This window comes from Phodopus roborovskii, unplaced genomic scaffold (genome assembly GCF_943737965.1).
Source record: "Phodopus roborovskii unplaced genomic scaffold, PHOROB, whole genome shotgun sequence".
Lineage (NCBI taxonomy): Eukaryota > Metazoa > Chordata > Mammalia > Rodentia > Cricetidae > Phodopus > Phodopus roborovskii.
The window spans coordinates 15854285-15874683 of record NW_026126410.1 but is presented as its reverse complement, the minus strand read 5'-3'; the positions used below and the strand labels follow the sequence as shown (position 1 = coordinate 15874683).

The following is a 20399-nucleotide window of genomic DNA, read 5'->3' as shown; positions in this document are numbered from 1 at the left end:
TGTTTGTTGTTTGTTTGTTTGTTTGTTTGCTTCGAGAAATCATTCAAATTTATATCAACATTGAACTTCCTTTTGTTGGTTGGTTAAACCAGAGACCAGTCCAGGAGCTTGGTCCAGCTCAGTCAGCCCATGAGCTAGGTGGTGGTGAAGCACTGTCAGGGTAGTTGCAGGAAGCCTAAGAATAGCTTCTGGTGCGCAGCCGCCACCCGCGCCTGCATTCATTTGTAATGTCTGGAGAACTGCTGCAAGGTACAGTACTTCTGGAGCCTGGAGTTATGGTTCCTGCGAGCCCCACCTCGGCGGCCCAGGAGGATCCCGAGTCCCGGCAGGAAGGTGAGCACGTCGTCAGCTGTCCTGGGAGGGCTGTGGGAACCTGCACCCACTCACGACTCTGACTCAGGAGGTACTGTTGCCACCTTAGGCTCTCCGTCCTGTCCTCTTGAGTCAGCTTCGGGAGAGTAGAGGGAGTGGGATCTGGCCAGGAATCCCGCAAATCGAAAGAACACAGGGAGCTTTGTACTCATTTGTGTGTTGGGCCAAGATTTTTTTTTTTTTTTTTTTTTTTTTTTTTTTTTTTTTTTTTTTTTAACCTGCAACTAAGTGATCATGAGCTACATTCTCACTTTTAGAAAACAAGCTTAACTCTGCTGTAAATATCTGTCCCATGCACTGAGGACAGATGATGCCCACAGTCTGCACAGTTGGTTTGGAGTAGAATCCAGTAATAGAAGTGAGCCAGTCCTTCTAACCCTCAAGTTCTTTGTATTTGGCCATGGAAATCCTATTCCCAATTTAATTTTTATTTGCCAGCTTAGGTTGTTTCATATGCTAGGGAAGTACTCTACCACTGAGCTACTTCCCAGTTACTGTATTGTTTTGTTTTAAGGAGGGGGTTTCTACACAGCCTAGGCTGACCTGAAACTCACTGTGTAGACCAGGCCAGCCTGGAACTCAGACTTCCACCTGCCTCTTGCTTTCCAAGTACTGGCTGGGGTTAAAGGTCTGAAACACCATGCCGGACCCTGTTAATTTCTCCCCTTCCTCGTTAATTTCTTAAAGCTAGTTTATATCAACATGTTCAGGTACAACGTGTAGTGGAATCCCTTCTGTTAAGGTGAGAAAACATAAGGGCACTGAATTAGTCATTCTCTCTCTCTCTCTTTTTTGTTTTGATTGATTTAGTGATGCTGTGTTTTTATCTCCGGTGGTTTTGTTGGTTTTTTTTTTTTTTTTTTTTTCTTATTTTTGTTTTATTTTGGTTTTTGTTTGTTTTTTCCAAGACAGGGTTTCTCTGTAGCTTTGGAGTCTGTTCTGGAACTCAGACCAGGCTGGTCTTGAACTCAGAGATCCGCCTGACTCTGCTTCCCAAGTACTGGGATAAACAGCCTGTGCCACCACCACCCAGCTCTCATGTGATTTTTATCGTCTTACAGCAGAAACACTGTAGATTACCAAGTTGTTTGTTTGTTTGTTTTTGTTTTTTGTTTGTTTGTTTGTTTCTGTAATGTATGTAGAAATTCACTGTTTATAGTTTGTGGAAAACAAATGTTGAAAGCATGTTCATGTTGTTCCCCTTGCTCCATACCTAAATCCTCATGAGCTTTGGAGCAAGGGGAGCTGTAGCGCCCTGGCTACCATCTATTCCAAGAATCTGGCGAAGGACTAGAGATTGAAATAAAGGCAAGACAGCGGGTCCTTCGTTCAATGGTAATGTAGAAATGCCGAATACCGTTTATTGAGGGGGAAAGAGCGGACTTAAATACTGACTTAAAGCAAAGTGGAAAAATTACAGGAATTTTAGGCTTAGCTCCTCCCTACAAGGTGTGTGTTTTCACCAGGTGTGTTATCAAAACAGGAAGAGTACCAACAACAGCCTTGGGGCAAGGAGTTCCAGCCACCAGCTTCAGGCTTGCTCAAGGTGCCTCAGGGGTCCATGCAGGGGCCCTCAGGGAACAATCCTCCATTATTGGTGGGAGTGCATTCATACAACCACTATGGAAGTCAATATGGCTTTTTCTCAGGAACAGAATAGATCCACTTCAAGATCTAAGTACACCAATCTTGAGCATATCCCCCAAAGGACAATCCATCCTCTTCTAAAGACACTTGCTCAACTGTGTTTGTAGTGCTTTTGGGAGTTTTTGTTTGTTTAATAAACAAACAATCAGATATTGGAAACAACCTAGATATTCCTCAACCAAAGTTTGGATGAAGAAAATGTGGTACATTTTCACAATGGAGGGAGGGGGAGGCGCAGAGAGAGAGAGAGAGAGAGAGAGGGCAGACCTCAAAGCATAGGTGACACCTCATGCAGCAGTGACACACCTTCTAATCTTTCCTAAATGGACCTTCAACTGGTAACCAAACATTCAGATATATGACTATGGGAACCATTGTCATTCAAACCCTCCTGTGACCCTTGGGTATACATTAGTCAATAATCCTGGTGGCCTCACAGACAAGAAACTGGAAAGGAGAAAACAGAAAGAGGCAATAAAGGAAGGAAAGGGGAGAAAGACTAGTAGAAATTTCACCCACCTTCCCTGAGACCTCAGGAAAGCACTTTGCCAAGTCTTAAGAGCTACCACTAACTAGCATTATTTATTTAGTAATCACTTTGTCCACGTTGCCTACAAAAAATAATAATAATAAAAATCTTATTACATAGGATTAGGTATGCTAGTGTCTTATCATAGCTTAGAAAACTAATGACACATAGCTTATGTCTAAAGTGATTTACATTTTCTACTAGTTGCCTTACACAGAGTTACTGGAATTAGAAATCTACCTCGTTGTCTTAATCAAGGATCTCATTCTATATGTTGAGGGGTCACTAATAGTCTCATAGTGTAGAAAAATAAAAGTCTCCACACTCGTATGGAGAAGGAGTGTAGGAATGCTGTTCCTTTCCATTGCTATTTTGTAGAAATTAATGTAAAATTTTCCCAGGGATACATGTGTGCTTGTGTGGGTTCATGCATGCCATGTACGTGCAACAGCTTTCACAGGCCAGAAGAGGGCATTTGATTTCCTGTGAGCAGCCACACAGGTGCTAGGGATTGAACTCTGGTTCTCTGCAAGAATAGTCCATGTTTTTAACCGCTGGGCCTAGAGAGAGTACTGTTTTTTCAGTGGGTGACTTAGAATTGCCTGTAACTCCAGGTGCAGGGAGTTCTAATGCCTCTGGCCATATGTACTCATGTATACATATCCCCACACAGGCTTAGACTCTTGCAAATGAAAGTCTTTGGAAATCATAACTGTTACCTTTGAAAGAGAACTTGTGTGGCTTCCAGAATCATCACAGGTAGTAACAAAAATATCTGAATTTTCCTAACTGGTTGTTGTGTGAAGTAAAATTTAGATTTCAAGATGTTTAAGCTTTAATAACTAGTGACATTACGGATCATGGGAAGTTAAGTAGGGCATTCGTCCTCAGGATCCTTATTTTTATTTTGTTTGGATTATCTAAATAGGAGGACTATATAATAACTAGATAGTTGAGTTTGTCATATTATTTATTATTGTTTTAGGTTCATACAAGGATGCAGATCCGTGCAATGATCCAAGTTGTCATACCACGCCAGGTGCTACTGTAAACACTCTTGTGCCAGAAGGAAAAAAAATTCCACAGATTATCCAAACAAATGAACTTTCGTTTGATGAGAGATGCAGAGCCTATCAAGATTACATTTTAGGTGAGAAAGTTCTTTAAATATTTTGTTAACTATACTTTATTTTTTTATTTTTATTTTACATATCAAACCCAGTTCCCTCTCCTTCCCTCTCTCCCTTTCTCCTACCCTCTCATGTCCCCCCCCACCACCACCACCCTCCCTTCCCACCCCACCCTGATACTCTCCAGGAGGGGTCATCTAAACTCTGTCAAGTCATTTGGAGTAGGGACTAGGCCTTCTCTCCTTCCTGTCTTGAGGTTAAGGGAGTATCCCTCCATGGGGAATGTGCTCGCAAGGTCCTTTTGTGCACCAGGAATACATCCTGCTTCCACTGTCTGAGGTGCCTTAGACTGCCCAGGCCTTCTCTCTGAGACCCATGTTCAGGGGGGTCTTTTCACAGTTTTATTTTGTAAGTAGATTGTCCTCGGGTTGCCATTTGTTTTGAGAAAATGGATTCAGGTCAATGTATTAACTTCTTCTCATTTATACTTTTCCAATTCTTAATTTGTAGTTAACTGTAAGGCCTCTGAGGTAAAGGAATTCATAGCCAGCTTCTTGGAAAAGGTCCTTGAGCCATCTGGATGGTGTGCAGTCTGGCGCACTGAGCTGTTTGAGGTGCTTGTTGAGGTAAGTTGAATTATCTTAATGGAAGCATTTACCAAGCTTTTCTCTGTGTTTCTGACTTTTTGTTCTCCAGGTCCTGAATTGAATTAATCGGATTGTTGTTTTTAATCCTCCTGGGGAATCAATCGCTGGACATTTTTGAGGTTATATGTGATGGTTTTCATAATACATCCTCATACATGTTATGACATACTTTGTTCTCATTTCTTGTCCTCCCCACAAAGCCCTTTTACATGGTTCCCTCCCTCCCCCAAGTTAGTTTTCAGCTCCCGCTTTCTGTTCATTGTGTTCCTTTATCCTCTCCATTTTATTTTTATTTATTTATTTATTTTTTTGTTGGAGTCAAAGCATTTCTTTTATTTATTATCTTACATGTCGATCCCAATTCCCTCTTCCTCCCTCCACCCCTCCCTCTCTCCCATTTACCCTCTCTTCCCTCTCACCTGGACTCTAACCACCCTCCCCTCCCATCCCCCCACCCCAATTCCATGTGTAGGGGAATGCCATCCAGTTGGGGTTATGTAGATATGACAGGTCATGTGAAGTTATCCTCTCCATTTTATACCCCATTAACATCTTTTCCTCCCTTTTCATGATCTCTTTTCTTGTTTCTTTGTTACAAAGTCATATTATCTATTCATTGTGTGTGTGTGTGTGTGTGTGTGTGTGTGTGTGTGTGTGTGTGTGTGTGTGCTGGCTCGCATGTGTGAATGCATACATGGGGAAGTCAGAGCAGTTTGTGGAAATCAGTTTTATCCTTCCACCTTGCAGATCCGGGGCATTGAACTCAGGCAGTCAGCGTGGCAGCAAGCACCTTTATCTGCTGAGCCTTGCCAAACTCTCTGTGTTCTTTACCACAAATGTATAAATACAAACCTATGCCAGTAAACTTTTGACATTGTCATCTGACATTTTATATATTTTAGTGTCTGACTTTAGTAACTGAAAATTGTGTTATTTTGGAGGCATCCTGACAGTTTTTTTTTTTCCCCACCTGCTTGTGTATTTTGTGATGAAATTTGCACACCTGTTGGTTAGATAAGTGCTCTGGTTTTACTTAGAGATCTTACATGGACAGCTTCCTCTTGAGGTTTTAGTTTCCACTGCCACTCAGTGAGAACAGTTATGCTAGCTCAACGCTGACCTTAGAAGATATAGAAATATACTTAAAGTTGATTAAAGTTCACTAATGCATCATGGAGAATGTGCTTTGAAGTTAAAAATTATTTAGAGTTAGTTAATCTGTATATTGTTAAGTTAATGAGATAAGGAGAGAGGCTGGAAAAAGAAGAAAATACAAGGGAAGCAAGGAATAAGAAAATGCAAGATTATGTGAATACATGAAGAGATTACCCACTAATGAAGAGTTCACAAACAGAATTAGCTGAAAGTCCAAAGGGGAGAAATAAAACCATCTTTAAAACCACAGGTGGGAAGGCATAGGCCATACTCTAAATGATTTTGATGATCCCTCCTGAAAGGCCTCTCCCTCCCTGTGTAGTGTGTAGGGAATGGGATGGGAGGAGGAGGGGGCAGTGGGGGATGGGAGGGAGAGGGAACTGGGATTGATATGTAAAATAAGAAAAAAAAATTAAAAATACAATGAAATTTTGTACTAAAGACAGAAAGCAGAGGTACAGCAAAATAAATATAAGGGGCAATAATAATAATAATAATAATAATAATAATAATAATAATAATAATAGTACTAGTAGTAGTAGTAGTAGTAATGTTGAAATGTTTGAACAACTTCTTTCTGGGTCCTTGAAAATTAGAAACTGTCATATGCACAGGATGGGAGAGGTAGAAAGTGACTGGACTAGGTTATAAATCGTATTTTTTATATGTTATAGTTTTGATTCTGGGTAACATCATTTTGAATTTCAGGTTACAAACGTGAACTTTTCAGCCTTGAAGGCAGTAGTGAGACTTTCAGAACCATTTGTCTATGAATCCCAGTGTTGTGATTATACCTTGGACGATATGAAGGGGTTTTTGGACCGGGACGAGTCTCAGCGGCCTCTACAGGAGTTATGGGTGGTGTCGGATGATTCACAGGAAACTCACCAGAAAGCACTTGCAATTGAGCATGTCAGGTAGAAAGGGATGTTGATGAATGTAACCTTGTGGTCAAAACTGTAAATTAAGTGAAGTAATTCCAGTCCTTTTCTGTCGTGTAAGTCCTTGTAAACCCTAGGAAAGGTCTTTACCTTTGCACATCCACACCCTAGGAAAATCTTGTCATCACTTCCAAGTCCAGAGCAGCTGGACTCAAGCATCTAGGAAGGTGATGTATGAGTCCTTTGGGAGGCTGAGGCTCCTAGGTTTCTGCTTTGAAAGAGTAAACTCTGTAAATTGGGAGCATAGGCGGCAGGTAGTGGGGAAAAAAATGTATAGCTCAATAAAAGATGGAAAAAAGAAAAAAAAAAGATAATCTCTGGAAGAGATGCATAGTGAGTCATACATAAGTACCTGATACTGTGTTGGTATAGATAATTGAGCTAGATATGAAATTTATTTACCAGGTGGAAAAGCGGAAGGCATTTGACCAACATACTACAAGTGAATTTGAAAGAGCATATAAAATTGGGAGTTTACATGGAAGGGATTTAAAGTTTGCAGAAGCGCTTTAAAAATACGTGCTAAAAATGAGTACATAGTTTATCTGAGATTGGTGTAAAAACTAATCAAGTATGAACATGATATAGAAGAGAAGGGGTGTAAGTGAGTTGGTAGAAATGGGAAAAAATTACCTGTGAATTGATAAATTTTGAAGCTGCTATTCATATTGTCTGTGATTTCTTTTATTATATGTTTGGAAATTTTTCCATAGTATGTTAATGTCTTGGAAGCTTTAAAGAAAATACAGATGTTTCTCTTCCCTCTGAGAATCTGATTTATTGGTTTTGATTAAGTTTTTTTTTTGTTGTTGTTGTTGTTGTTGTTGTTGTTTTTGTTGAGATGGACTCACTATATAACCCTTGCTGACCTGGAACTTAATATGTAGACCATACTGACCTCAGATTCACAGAGACCTACTTGTTTCTGCCTGCCAAGGACTGAGACTAAAAGTATATACCACCACCCAAGTAGGAAATAAAAGTCTTGGCAGTATACCAGGGGACTGTAATGTGTAGCCATGGTTGGGATCTAATGCTCTCTCTATATATGAAGTCCCTGCATCATCTCATTCACTGCTTTAATTAAAAACAGTAAGTCTTAGATTAATATCTGTCTGTTATATCTTTATCCCTTGTCCCCGGAAGAGGGAAAGGCTACATTGATCTGCCCACTAGACATCAATCCTTTGGCAAAGTCAGCATCTCACCTGGAATAATACATTTAAAACAACATTTAAACCCCAGTTTCTTTACTGCCTAAACAAATGACACTGCCATCAGTAAATAGTTGTTATACAATGGAAATCTTGCCAGGGCTGCTGGTGATACACACCTGTAGAGGCAAAATTAGGGGCTCAAAGCCAGCTTGGTCTACAGATTATAATTTTATCTTAAAAAAAAAAAAAAAAAACTAGACAGACCAAAAAAAAAAAAAAAAAAAAAAAAAAAAAAAAAAACCTCACCCCATCCCACCCCCTTGAAAAAACAAGAACGAATCACTTTAACAACAGCATTACAATATTGTAGATAAACTTACTGACTTGAGGGCCTTTATGACTTTCCAGCTGTAGCAAATACCCCATATTGACTTATCTTAGAAAATAATGTGTACTTGATTTGTTGGTTGGTAGGACTTCTTTGATTTCCTTTTTATCTTTTACCTCTCCAGAATTCCAGCGCTTAAAACATAAAATACCTTTCTGATCTATAAAACTAAAGTTTTATATACTATTGTTATACGACACAATACCTCAACAAAAACAACCAAAGAAAGGGTTTCTTTTATCTTACTGCTCCAGAGAGGAACCTAGACCATCATAATAAGCAAGGTAGCAGCAGTATGATGCCATCCCCAAAACTTGAATAGGTAGAATGGAAGCAGAGAAATGACTGCAAGTACAGCTATGATAAAACCTTATAAAGCCTTGTGCCCAGTATTTCTTTCAGCAAGACTCCATCCCCTAAACATGTCTGAACCTTCCGAAACATTGCTACCTGCTGGAGACCAAGTGTTCACTCACATGAGCCTATGGGGGACATATCATGTTCAAACCACAATACCCACCTTTTGAGCCAGTAGCTTATAGCTTAAGCTTCTTTGCAGGTTTTTCTACGAAAACATTTGGAGAGGTTGGGATGAAGAAGAGGAGGATGAGTATGGCTATTTTGTCCGATGTGTTGAACCTCGACTGAGATTGTAAGTATTTATTACTGATGTGGTAGGTATACAGGAGCTTCTCATGTACAAGTAGTGCGATCATGACAATTTATTAAATAAACCTTGTAGGGGAAAACATACAACCTGCAGAGAGAGAGAGAGAGAACACTTCTGTTTTGCTTTGAGATAGACTCTATAGGCCAACTTGGCTTTGAACTTGTGATTGTCCTACCTCATTCTCACTAGTATTGTGGTAATAGGGCCTGTGTGCCACTATGCCTGGCTCTACTTAAGAACTAAATTTAACTTAAAAGTAGAATTTTAAAAACATCTAGGTTAAAACCTTGTAAATCTGAATTGTTGGAATCTGGACCAACCCAGGGCATCCTCAGAGATCCCAATGAAAAGGAAAGGGGAATAGAGAACTCTAGTTGTGTGTCCTTACTTGAGGCAAACTTGGCAAGATCCCAGTGTGGGGCTGATTCCAGAGGCTTGAAAGAGTTACTTTTGGCTGCTGGAAACCTGGCTTTCCGCTCTTAAGCACTGTGGTTATCAGTCCTAAGGTATGAGGAGTCCCTCTGTTTTCTTTGCCAACATCTGATTTAGCTTTCTGCTGACCTTGGCCATTTGGCCCCTTGCAAGCAGTATAGAAGATGCTCTACTTGTTAATAAAGTTGCTTGGAATAAGTCATCAGTTTATGAAAGTCCTCCTAGCCACAACAATCTGTTTCTCATTCCTCTCCATTCCCCCCTTGACACCTATACGTTTGGGACCCTTATTCTTGTATATTCCGTTCCCTGAATAATATTCAACTGAGATAGTACCTTAAGAATCGATCCTCAGTATTGCTCAGATAGCACAAAAGAGTGCTAACACTAATGGTAAAATAAGCTAAAGTCTCGGGGGGGGGGGGGGGGGGGGACTAAATCACATGTTAATGATTGGAAAATGTTCTGGAAAAGAGAATGGATTTTCAATTTGGTTTTAAACTTTCAGGTATTATGATATACTTGAAGATCGAGTTCCCTCAGGACATGTTCATTACTACCAATATGTTTTGGGTGAATGTGAATTCAGTTACATCAAATATTTAAATCTGATGAGTAGTAGTTTGACAACTTCTAATTATGCTGAGCAGTCAAAGATGCTGATGGAAGGGCTAAATTTGTTTTCAGACATTGAATTCTGGAAACGGCACCTAAAACTCTTTGATAATCCTTTGTTGAGGTATGTGTTCTTATTATTCTTAATTATTTAGCATATCTTTCTAGCTATGTTAGTGAGAACTGATGATTTTTGTTTTGTTTTGTTTTGTTTTTGTTGTTATTTTTTTTTTAAGATATCTTTTCGGTTATCCTGACAACTTTGTCATGAAACCCAAGGGCACTCGTCAAAATGGCCAGAAGGTTACCCATGTGGTTTCCTCCACCATGAAGACAGGTCTACTGCGGTCTCTGTTTAGGGACAGATTTTGTGAGGAGTCTTGCAAAGAAGAAGAAACAGAAATTCAGGTAAAAGTAATTATTACTCTATGTGACTGCTCTTGATTAACTCCAAATTTTCATCAATTCTACAAGGCGTTTGCAGGAAGTTTCTGGAGTTGGTTTTCTGTGAGATCCAATTAGTAAGAGCACTGTTGTTCTCTTTCAGTGAACGCAATGCACAAGCACACACTGGGCTAAGTGCACTATTAAAAAAAGATGATTTTTTTTTACATGACACATGAAGGCGATTAAAGTAATACCTAAGTGGCTGTGGGGGGGATGTATATTTATATAATATGTTGTTTTCTAGTTCCATAGTGATATGTTGTCTGCTATAAATGCCTGCCATGAGGGTGACACTGTTATTATCTGTCCTGGCCATTATGTGGTTCACGGTACCTGCACCATAGCTGACTCTATTGAATTGGAAGGTGAGTATGGAGTATCGTAACCAAACTTTCATTCATAATAAGTAAACAGTAAGTTAGCGATCTTGATTAACTCCATGATTCAACCCATCTGATTGCAAGTGAGGTGCATTGACACCTTAAGGATATTTACATTGTACACTATTAGGAACAAGTATAGGTTCCGGCAGATAGATCTATTTCTTGTGTGTGTGTGTGTGTGTGAGAATTTATTTGTTATTTATCTTACAATGTAGCAGGCTTCCTTCATACATGTTCAGTTTCAGTGTACCCATGCTACAACCCCTGCCTCTCATCTCCTTGCTTCCCTACCCCCGTTTTAACCTTTTGATCCCCAGTGTTCCCCTTTTACTTACATATCACCTGTGTTTGATTATTTCTCACATCCCTCCCTTTGTGACATGTACATACATACATGCATCCCTTCTCATCTAAATACAAATACATAAAAAATTAGAAACTAGGGTACACATATAAGTGAGAAAATGAGGTGTTTATCTTTCTGAATCTGGATTCCCTCGCTTAATATTTCTACTTCCATTCACCTGTTTGTTTTATAATTTCATATTTTCTTTTTTAGAACTGCTTTGTATATATGTACCGCAATATGTATATTGTGTCTACGTACCACAACTTCATTATCCACTATCATTTGATGGATATGATTTCCATAGTCCATATTACATTTCCACTAATAATGAATAAGAATTTTTCTTGCAGCCAGGTGGTAGTGGCACACTTAATGCCAGCACTCAGGAGGCAGAAGCAGACAGATCTCTGTGAGTTCAAGGACAGCCTGGTACTACAAAGGTACAAAGCTACACAGAGGACAAAAAAAAAAAAAAAATTTTTTTTTTCTTTTTCCCTTTCTGTACATCTTCACCAGCATTTGTCAATCATTTTCTTAATGATGGTCATTCTGACTATGGTGATATTTAATTTGCATTTCCCTAATAGCTACGAATGTGAAATAGGTTAAAGCAATTTATTGGCCATTTGCACTTCTTCTTTGAGCATTCTCTATTTATTCAGTTTCATGGCCTCCTTTTTCACTGGCTTCCTTGTTTTGTTTTAATTTTTTGAGGGACTTTTTTTTTGGGGGGGGGTGGGGAAGTGTGGGCAGGGGTTTGAATCAGGGTTTATCGGTTTTGCTTTGGAGCCTGTCCTAGAACTAGCTCTATAGACCAGGCTGGCCTTGAGCTCAAAGAAATCAGCCCTCCTCTTTTGAATGTATAGCTGGAGAATATTTTGTCCCTTTTTAAAGGGTACATTTTACCTCAATTAATCAGACCCTTTTCCTGAAACTTTTTAATTTCATGATGGCAAAGTTATTGTTTGTTGGTCTTATTTCCTTGAATACATGGAATCCTTACCTATGCATACTTCTTGAATTATTTTCTGTTATTCCTCTAACACTTTCAGAGTTTTAGGCCTTATGTTTAGACATTTAATTTATTTAGGATTTCTCCCCCCCCCCCATCCAGGATAAGGGGCAGGCATGTAGTTTCATTTTTCTACACGCATATATATCTTTTTCTAAAAAAGCACACTGTTAAAGGAACTGCCTTTTCTACAATGGATATTTTGGGCACCTTTATTAAAAATCAACTGGTTGTAGCTGCATGGATTTATATCTGGATTTCATTCGTCAGTAACATGCTATTTTTTGATAAATAGTGATACTTTTTTTTTTTAAAACTCATTATTGCTTTAACTTTATTAGGACTATTTTTAAAACAAGCCAAAACATTGCTTATTTTCCTTCTCATTTTACAATTTTATATACGTATACTCTGTTACGCTTTTATTTGTCCTCTCGTTACCTTGTATCACCTCTCTTTACCATATGAACCACTCCTTCCTACCTAGTACCTTAATGACTACACCATTATGGAAAAAGATAACCCCTCCTCTCCAGCAACCATTAGCGATCACTAACTCCTCAGGATGGAATGAGGTTTCATGAACATCTCATGTATCCATGATGGGAAGCTGAAGAGCTCAGTCTTGCATAGGTATCCAAAAATGCTGCTTGTTCATGGTTGCAGTGACCATGTCATGGATGGATGGCAGCAGTTCATGATACTCTTATCCAATCTTCTGATTTGTAAATTATTTGATGCCCTGGCTTCTGTAATGTTTCCTGAGCCTTGGGCATCATTATCCATACATGAGGGTCCTTCCATTTCAAACTTTTTTTTTTAATTTAAATTATTTTTGGTTTTGGGACTTTTGAGGTTTTCAAGACAGGATTTCTCTGAGTAGCAGCTCTGGCTATCCTGGAACTTGCTTTATAGACCAATATGACCTCCAGCTCGCTGAGATCCCCCTGCCTCTGCCTCCCAAGTGCTGGAATCAAAGGTGTGTACCACCACTGCCTGGCTAATTTAAATTCTTTTTAAGTTTTTTTTTCCCTTTATAAAGTACTGTTTCTGTATAGTTTTTTTCATGCTTCTTTAGTTTTTTTTTTTTTTCTCCTTTTCCCCATCTTCACCTTATCCCCCATATCCCTGCCCAAACCTAATCCTTCCAGTTTCATGTTCCTGGCTTTCTACCTCCTCCCTTAGTGCTTCTGGTGTCCATGTCCATGGCCTCCTCCTTGCCTCTCTAGAGAATTACATTGTAAGTAAAAAAACAAAACAAAAAAAAATCTGAATTTTGAAACTACGTAGACAAGAAAGAAAACATGAGTTTCTCTTTCTGGGCCTAGGTTGCTTGGTTTAATACTTCCATTAATTATCCTGCAGGTTTTGTACATTCATTCCCTTATGGCTGTATGAAATTCCATTGTGCATATCTGCTTGACTTTCATTGTCCATTCATTTGTTGTTAGACATTTAGATCATCTTAATCATTCCGTATGTAGGCAATCCTCTTCACTTAAGTGTTTTACTCTCTTTCTTAGGATATGGTTTACCAGATGACATTGTCATAGAAAAGAAGGGCAAAGGAGGTCCTTTTGTGGATTGCAAGGGTATGGAAATTAAAATTTCAAGCATAAAATTTATTCAGCATGATTCTGTGGAAGGAATGTTAAGTAAGTATCTGGTGTATTATTTGTTTGAGAGAAAAGTTGACTTTTCTTGGGAGATGCAGTTTAATACCACTTGAATATATGGATGGCTGGTAAACACTGGTGCAACACATTTATGAGCCCTCATAGTGAAAAATTACTCAGCTAATTCTTGAAAGCTTGTTTCTTTTCAATTAGTCTTTTGTTGTGGTGGTTTGGTTTGGTTTTTGAGACGGGCTATCTATCACTCTGAACCTAGCCATCATGACAAATGGCAATCTTGCCTCAGCCTCCTGATCCCTGACTTGATAGGCATATTTCACTACACCTAATACTACTAGTATAACAGTGTTAAAGTGATGGAACCCTTTGGGCATTTTTCCTAGTAGTAAGTAATTAGATTCCTGGGACTCTATCCTCAGGAATGGAGCAGCGGATCAGTTCCCCTGAGAGTATGTGCTTATAATAAGAATGAACATGATACCTCTGTACTCTTCTTCCTTGCTAGAACATGTGCCCCTTGTACATGTGATTCTTCGATTCTTTTTCCTTTATGCCTCTCTGCATTGTAACATTTCTGAGGAGATTTTATCAGATACCATGCTGTTCTGATACATGCTGTACAGATACCAGAGGCCTGTGTGAGAAACTTTGTTATAGACACACCCAAAAGTCCAACACATTGCTATAGTATTTGTTTTATAGGCTATGTATCCACCTGCTTTCAAGGTTCTTCTTGTATTTCCAGGGTACCCAGCAAAGGTGTTCATTGGTGCAATAATAAAAATATTATATATATATATATATACATATATATATATATACATACATACATACACACACACACACACACACACACACACACACAGTTTTTATTGTTTGTTTCTTGAAGTTATTCGTGCGCATGCGCGTGCACCTGCCTGCCTACCTACCATTTTGGGGGCTGGGGCGACAGTCAGAAAACAACCTTGTGTGTCAGTCATCATTTTCCACCTTGTTAGAGGCAGGGTCTCTTTGTTGTTAACTGCTGTTTATGCCAGGTTAGCTTGCCTGGGATCTTCTGGGGGATTCTCTTGTGTCTACTACCTCTCCCTCTCGTCACATTATAGGGTCACTAGGATTACCTGTGTGCATTATTGTGTCTGAGTTCTGGGCATTTAAACTTAGGTCGTCATAGTTAGCAAGTGCTTTACCCATTGAGCCAGTTGTTTATTGCTTTTAGTCTTTAGAAAATAACTCAAAAGTAGCTACTGCTTGGTAATTTGAATTTGTTACAAAATTTAAATATTACTCTGAAAATGTCCCATTGTCTGAGTATGATCTAAATCCCCACAGTATGTAGGGACGTTCTACTTTTCCGTTCCGTTTTGGAAATATCAGCCATCTTAACCTTCATCATAACCCTGATAAAAGTTGTAGCTTTCCCCCTCTGAGAACATCCTTCCTATAGAAATACTTATTGAATAAAAATCGTGTCATTCTTACACCTGAATGACCTCTACTTACTGGTTTTCTTTCTTGATCTCATGAGACATGTGCTTGATTATTTTATTAAGAGTGGTCCCTGGACAAGCAAATCGTATTAATTCTCCATATGTAAATAAAGGAGTAGGGAAAAGTGATCTAAATCGCCAACAGCATGGGTGATTGTGAGTTTACTCTTCTCAGCAGGAAGCCTTTCGGCTCTAGGAAAAAGGTGTGGGCTAATTGTTTGCATTTGGAACTCCTAAGAGACCACGGTGTTGTAAGAAACATTCTTATGTTTCAAAGAGGCTGAATACCCGACAGTATAGGTTAAGTACATACATAGTCTTAAATGATCTCCGCACATTAACTTGGCTGCAAAGGGCAGTAAAAAAAAGGTTGCCTTTTGTGTCTCGAGAGATATTTTTATAAATAGTTATCACAACATCTAATGTTAGCTGTAAACTGTGTTCTGATAACTGGTATATCGCTTAAAGTAGTTGAATGAATATTTTTGTGAACAGGGATTTGGCGTGGCAAGACCACACTGGAGAACTGTGTACTGCAGTGTGAAACTACGGGAGTCATAGTACACACAACAGCAGAACTTTTCATGAAGAACTCAGTTGTATATGGCGCCAAGGTACTGCTTTGTCTTTCTTTGGGAAGAAGTAATTATGGTGTTTAGTTCAAAATAATAAGTCAAGCAAGTAAGATACCAAGATGTAAATCTGTTCTTTCAAGCAGAATTTAGACATTAATAATCTCCGAGTCATCTAAAATTTAGGTAGTCGTTAAACATAAGACCTCTGTAGCATTTTATAAACGAGGCACTGTGAGGGAAAATGATAGTCTTTCCCTATGATAGATTAACCTTAAGAAGTATAGACCCTTAAGATTATTCCCTGGTGGGACTGGAGAGGTGGCTCAGTGCTTAAGAGCATAGCATTATACATACTGCTCTTGGAGAGGACCTTGCCAGCAGACTATGGACCGTTTGTAACTCCTACTCCAGAGGATCTGACGCCCTTTTTGTGGACTCTGGCCTCTGTAATCACCTGTGCACATTCCTACACAGACGTACACACAGTACACGTAAATAATTTTTAGAATATTTTTAAGAGATCATAACTTCTTAAATATTTCTTTCTAACAATTGGAGCTGTTGCTTTAAGTGCTTGAGAATTTCATGCATGCATGCATGCATACACATATGCACCTCCTTTTCTCTCTCCAGTTCCTCCCCTACCTCTCTAGCACTTTTCCTCCCAACCTCATTGGCTCTCTGTTTTAAAACCCCTCTGTTCATCATTTATTGCTGCCTATATGAGCATGCGTTAGGGCCATGTGATGGCTTCCCTGAGGATGAGACCCCTTCCCTGGGCTTGTCTATTTAAATGCTTATCTCCATCTAATTATTGAAATAGTGATCGTTTTAAATAACTACATCTTTCAACAAAATTGTTAAATAAATATACTGATATCATCAGCATAGGTATGTTTACAATGAAAATGGGTAATAAGCATTAAGTGTTTCACTTTGTACTTTTTGCAATGTGTATCTTTATAAGTGTATATATTTTATGTGCATGCTGGTGTGTGTGTGTGTGTGTGTGTGTACTTGTGCATATATATAAGACAGAAGTTGACATTGAGTATCTTCCTCAATGACTTTTTAAGTAATTTTTTTTTTTTTTTTTTTTTTTTTTTTTTTAAAGTAGAGTCTCTCACGTTATCTGGAGCTCAGTTAGTTTGTCGAGACAATGAAATCCAGTGGCCCTCCTTTCTGTCCTCCCAGCACTGGAGTTTCAGGTTCACACTGTTCTGCCTGGCTTTTTATGCGTGTGTTTGGGATCCACACATTTCATGCTTGCGTTGTAGGCACTTTAGTAAAGGAACCATATGGATTAGGATTGCCTATTCGAGGCCAGTAAAATGACTCCGTGGTTTAGATGCTTGCTGTTAAAACACGAAAGCCTGAGTTTTGGTCTGAGAACCAAAATGATATAAGGGGAGAACCAACACCTACAAGTTGTCTTCTGATTTCCACAAATAACACGATGGCTTGTGTGTACACACAGACAGAGGGTGAGTGAAGTTATGTAGGCCCACACAATAAAGACATGTAAAAGGAAGACCTAATAAAAGTTACCTTTGAAACAGTGTATTTTTTTTTTGTAGGGTGGTGGTGGCGCACGCCTTTGATCCCAGCCCTTGGTAGGCAGAGGGAGGTGGATCTCTGTGAGTTCGAGGCCATCCTGGTCTATAAAGCAAGTTTTCTAGGACAGCCAGAACTGTTAGAGAAGCCTGTCTCAGGGGGGAAAAAAAAAGTATAATTTGTGTTTTTCTTGTCTGAAAAGCTAAGAAGTTATAGTAGTTAAGCCTTTATATAATCGTGTCTTTTTAAATATTTATTTTATTTGCATGTATTTGACTGTTTTGCCTGCTTGTATGTCTGTGCATCACATGTAATCCTGGTGCTCAGACATACCTTCTGGAGGCCAGAAGAGGGTGTCTGATCCGTCAAACTGGACTAAAAGATTATGATTTATGATTTAATAAAGTTTGCCTGGGGGTTTTAGAATGCAAAGCTAGCCACAAAGCCATTGAGGTCAGGCAGTGGTGGTAGATACCTTTAATCCCAGGACTCCGGAGACAGAGGCAGACGGATCTGCTCACACAAAGGTGATCATGGCACTTGGGAATCCCATGCCTTTAATTCTAGCACTAGGGCAATGGAAACATGAGTGATATGGCTGGGTGGAGAGAGGGTAGATAAGGAAGAGAAGCAGTCAGTTTTAGACAAATTTATCTCCAGCAACATGGAAGAGGCAGCAGTCTAGGATTCTAGTGGAGAGAGCAGTACAGTTTAGAGATGCAATCAGAGCATGTCATCATCACCCCTTCAACTTCAATCTGAGTATTGGTAGAGGTGAGAAATGGCTTTGCTTCTCTGATCTTTTCAGCTTGAACCCCAATATCTGTTTCTGGGTTTTTATTGCTTGTGTTACGTGAGCCACCATACCGGTGCAAGGAACTAACTAACCCTCTGTATACTCTGGAAGAGCAGCCATCTCAATAGCCCCTACTCTAGATTTTCTAAAGCTGGTACCTCATATTTTATAGGGGGCCGGTATAGAAATATATCCTGAGACTGAGTGTACACTGACTGACAACGAGATCCATCACTGCAAGGAAGGGATTCTCGTTAAGGTGGGTAACATTTTTTTCCCCCCTCTCTCTAAAATTTACAATGATTTTGCCTAAAAAAGTTATGTTTATTTCTCATGCCGTGTATAAATAATACATATATTTTATGAACACTAATAGTGATTAAAAAATCTTCTGGTAGCTGGGTAGTTGTTGGATGACACCTTTAATCCGAGCACTAGGGAGCCAGCCTGCTCTACAGAGTGAGTTCCAGGATCTTCCAGTAATCTTTTGTCATCTTTAAATCTGCATGAATGACAGCAACACTTTGAGCTCACTGCTACGACTTGCTAACATAGCTTTTGACTTCCATTTTTTTGAGCAGTGTGGGAAAACGGTAGAGAATTGATGAAACTTGCGTAATATGACAATTCCTTAACACAACTGTTTTCAATGTCACAGGGCTTACTTACGGATTGTTATGATCCCAAAATTTCTCTGATAAATAACATCCTACATAACAATGAAGGTTATGGAGTTGCTGTGGTGACGCCTACAGGTGCCCGCTACCTAAAGGAAAATGCCCAAGATGAACTTAGTGGTATGATATATTTAATAATTTAATTAAAATATTTAAATGTACTTATTTATTGAATACAAAATTACATCTAATTCACAGTATTTCAGCAATAAATTCTGGTGACAACTTCAGTTTTTCTGCTTCCTTAAAAATTGTTGCCGGAAGTCTGGCACTTTAGCTCGACTTGAGAGTGCTTGCCTAACGTGCACAAAAGTGCAGGCCTAGTCCCAACACTTGGGAAGGAAGATCAGACCACAAGGTCATACCTAGCTACGGAGAGTCAGAGATTACTTTTCAAAACAAGACAACAACAAAAACATATTGAATATGCTTGGTCATTAAGATACAGAAGTTCGGTGATGCCATTGTAGAGTCTAAACTTGAAAGAAGAAGCTTTCAGATTTGACTTGTCTTCTTGTAAGTGTGTTTAAAAAAAAAAACAAAAACAAAACAAAAAACAGAGTGGCTTCTGTAGGTATTTGTGAAGGATGAAAGATGGAAAATTTTATGGATGAGAAAATTTCATGCATGGGTAAAAGTAACCACCACCTTTTCTGGCACACAATGGAAATTTGTGATTTTTTTTTTTTTTTAAATAAAATATGAGACATAAAGAAGTGTAAAAGCATTGGTGTGGTGATGGAAATCGTGAGGCTAGTTTAAAGACTAGGCCTCCTTATCATCATTCAGGGTCCATTCCACTCAGGATGCAGCAAGGTAAAATTGAGATGTCTGTTGAAGAGAATCTGACCGGGAAGCTCTGGTGGAAGAAACTAATTCCTATTTCTGAGTTCCTTTTTCGTCAACCCAGCTAGGAAAGAAAATTAAAAAAAAAAAAAAAAAAAAAAACGTTATACTTTGCATACTAGCTCCCAGTGCAGAGCGTAGCAGATAGTAAATGTCCAGGAAAATGTCTGTCCAGTGACTGAAGTTCTAGGTTGAAGAAGGTAAATGTAGTTTAAAGTTGGTGACCCTGTTAGTGTCAGGAAACTTTGTAAGAAGATTCACTGAGAGTCTTATAGTAAAGAATTAGTAAAATCCTGTTTATAAACTCTTGGTAGAAAATACTTGAGTCTAAATAGATTGTGTCAGAAATGCCCCTCTGTTGGTTTAGACTGTATATTTAACTTTATTATAATTTGTTTCCACAGACAATAATACAATCCAGGAAAATAGAGAGGTGGATGCCACTGAAGAAGGATTAGATTTGGAAGAAAGGCTTCAGGGTGTTGCTAACAAAATGGAGCATTCTGCCACAGATGACTTTTCTGAACAAGCTAAGGGAAGCTGTGAAACTATAACCGAACCACTTCCTACTTCCACGAAAAAAGGCCAGGTGAAGAAAAGATTGAGCAAACCTGTGATCATAGAAGCTGAGGGCAACATAACGTCAGAGGAGATATTTGTTGAAATTACGGGAAACCAGTTTAAGCGGAATGGCAAAGGGGGTTTTGGCATATTTCGTTGTATTTTGAACACGTCCTAAGAAGAATCATGCTGCTTATGTAGTTGACTTCATTTGCTTCATGGCTGTATATTCTTGTAATATGTTGTAAGGAGTACGGTTTTTCTGCCCGCCGCCTGCTCTTGTTCCGCCGCCACGCCCGCCCCAAATAATACACAGAGACGCTGTATTTGATACAATACTGTTGGCCCGGTTACTTGTTTCTTATCGGCTAGCTCTGCCTTTAATTATTAAC

General features: G+C 39.0%; 1 protein-coding gene across 1 annotated transcript; it reads left to right on the top strand.

Annotated features, from left to right (window-relative positions):
* The first annotated feature begins 227 nt into the window (after positions 1 to 227).
* Positions 228 to 20185, top strand: LOC127220755 (SHC SH2 domain-binding protein 1-like). Its single transcript, XM_051182677.1, has 13 exons — positions 228 to 333; positions 3534 to 3698; positions 4189 to 4304; positions 6189 to 6397; positions 8526 to 8618; positions 9577 to 9807; positions 9920 to 10091; positions 10375 to 10495; positions 13398 to 13529; positions 15494 to 15612; positions 18096 to 18182; positions 18582 to 18717; positions 19851 to 20185. Exons 1-13 carry the CDS (start codon positions 228 to 230, stop codon positions 20183 to 20185), a joined length of 2022 nt encoding a protein of 673 aa, XP_051038634.1.
* Positions 20186 to 20399: the final 214 nt, after the last annotated feature.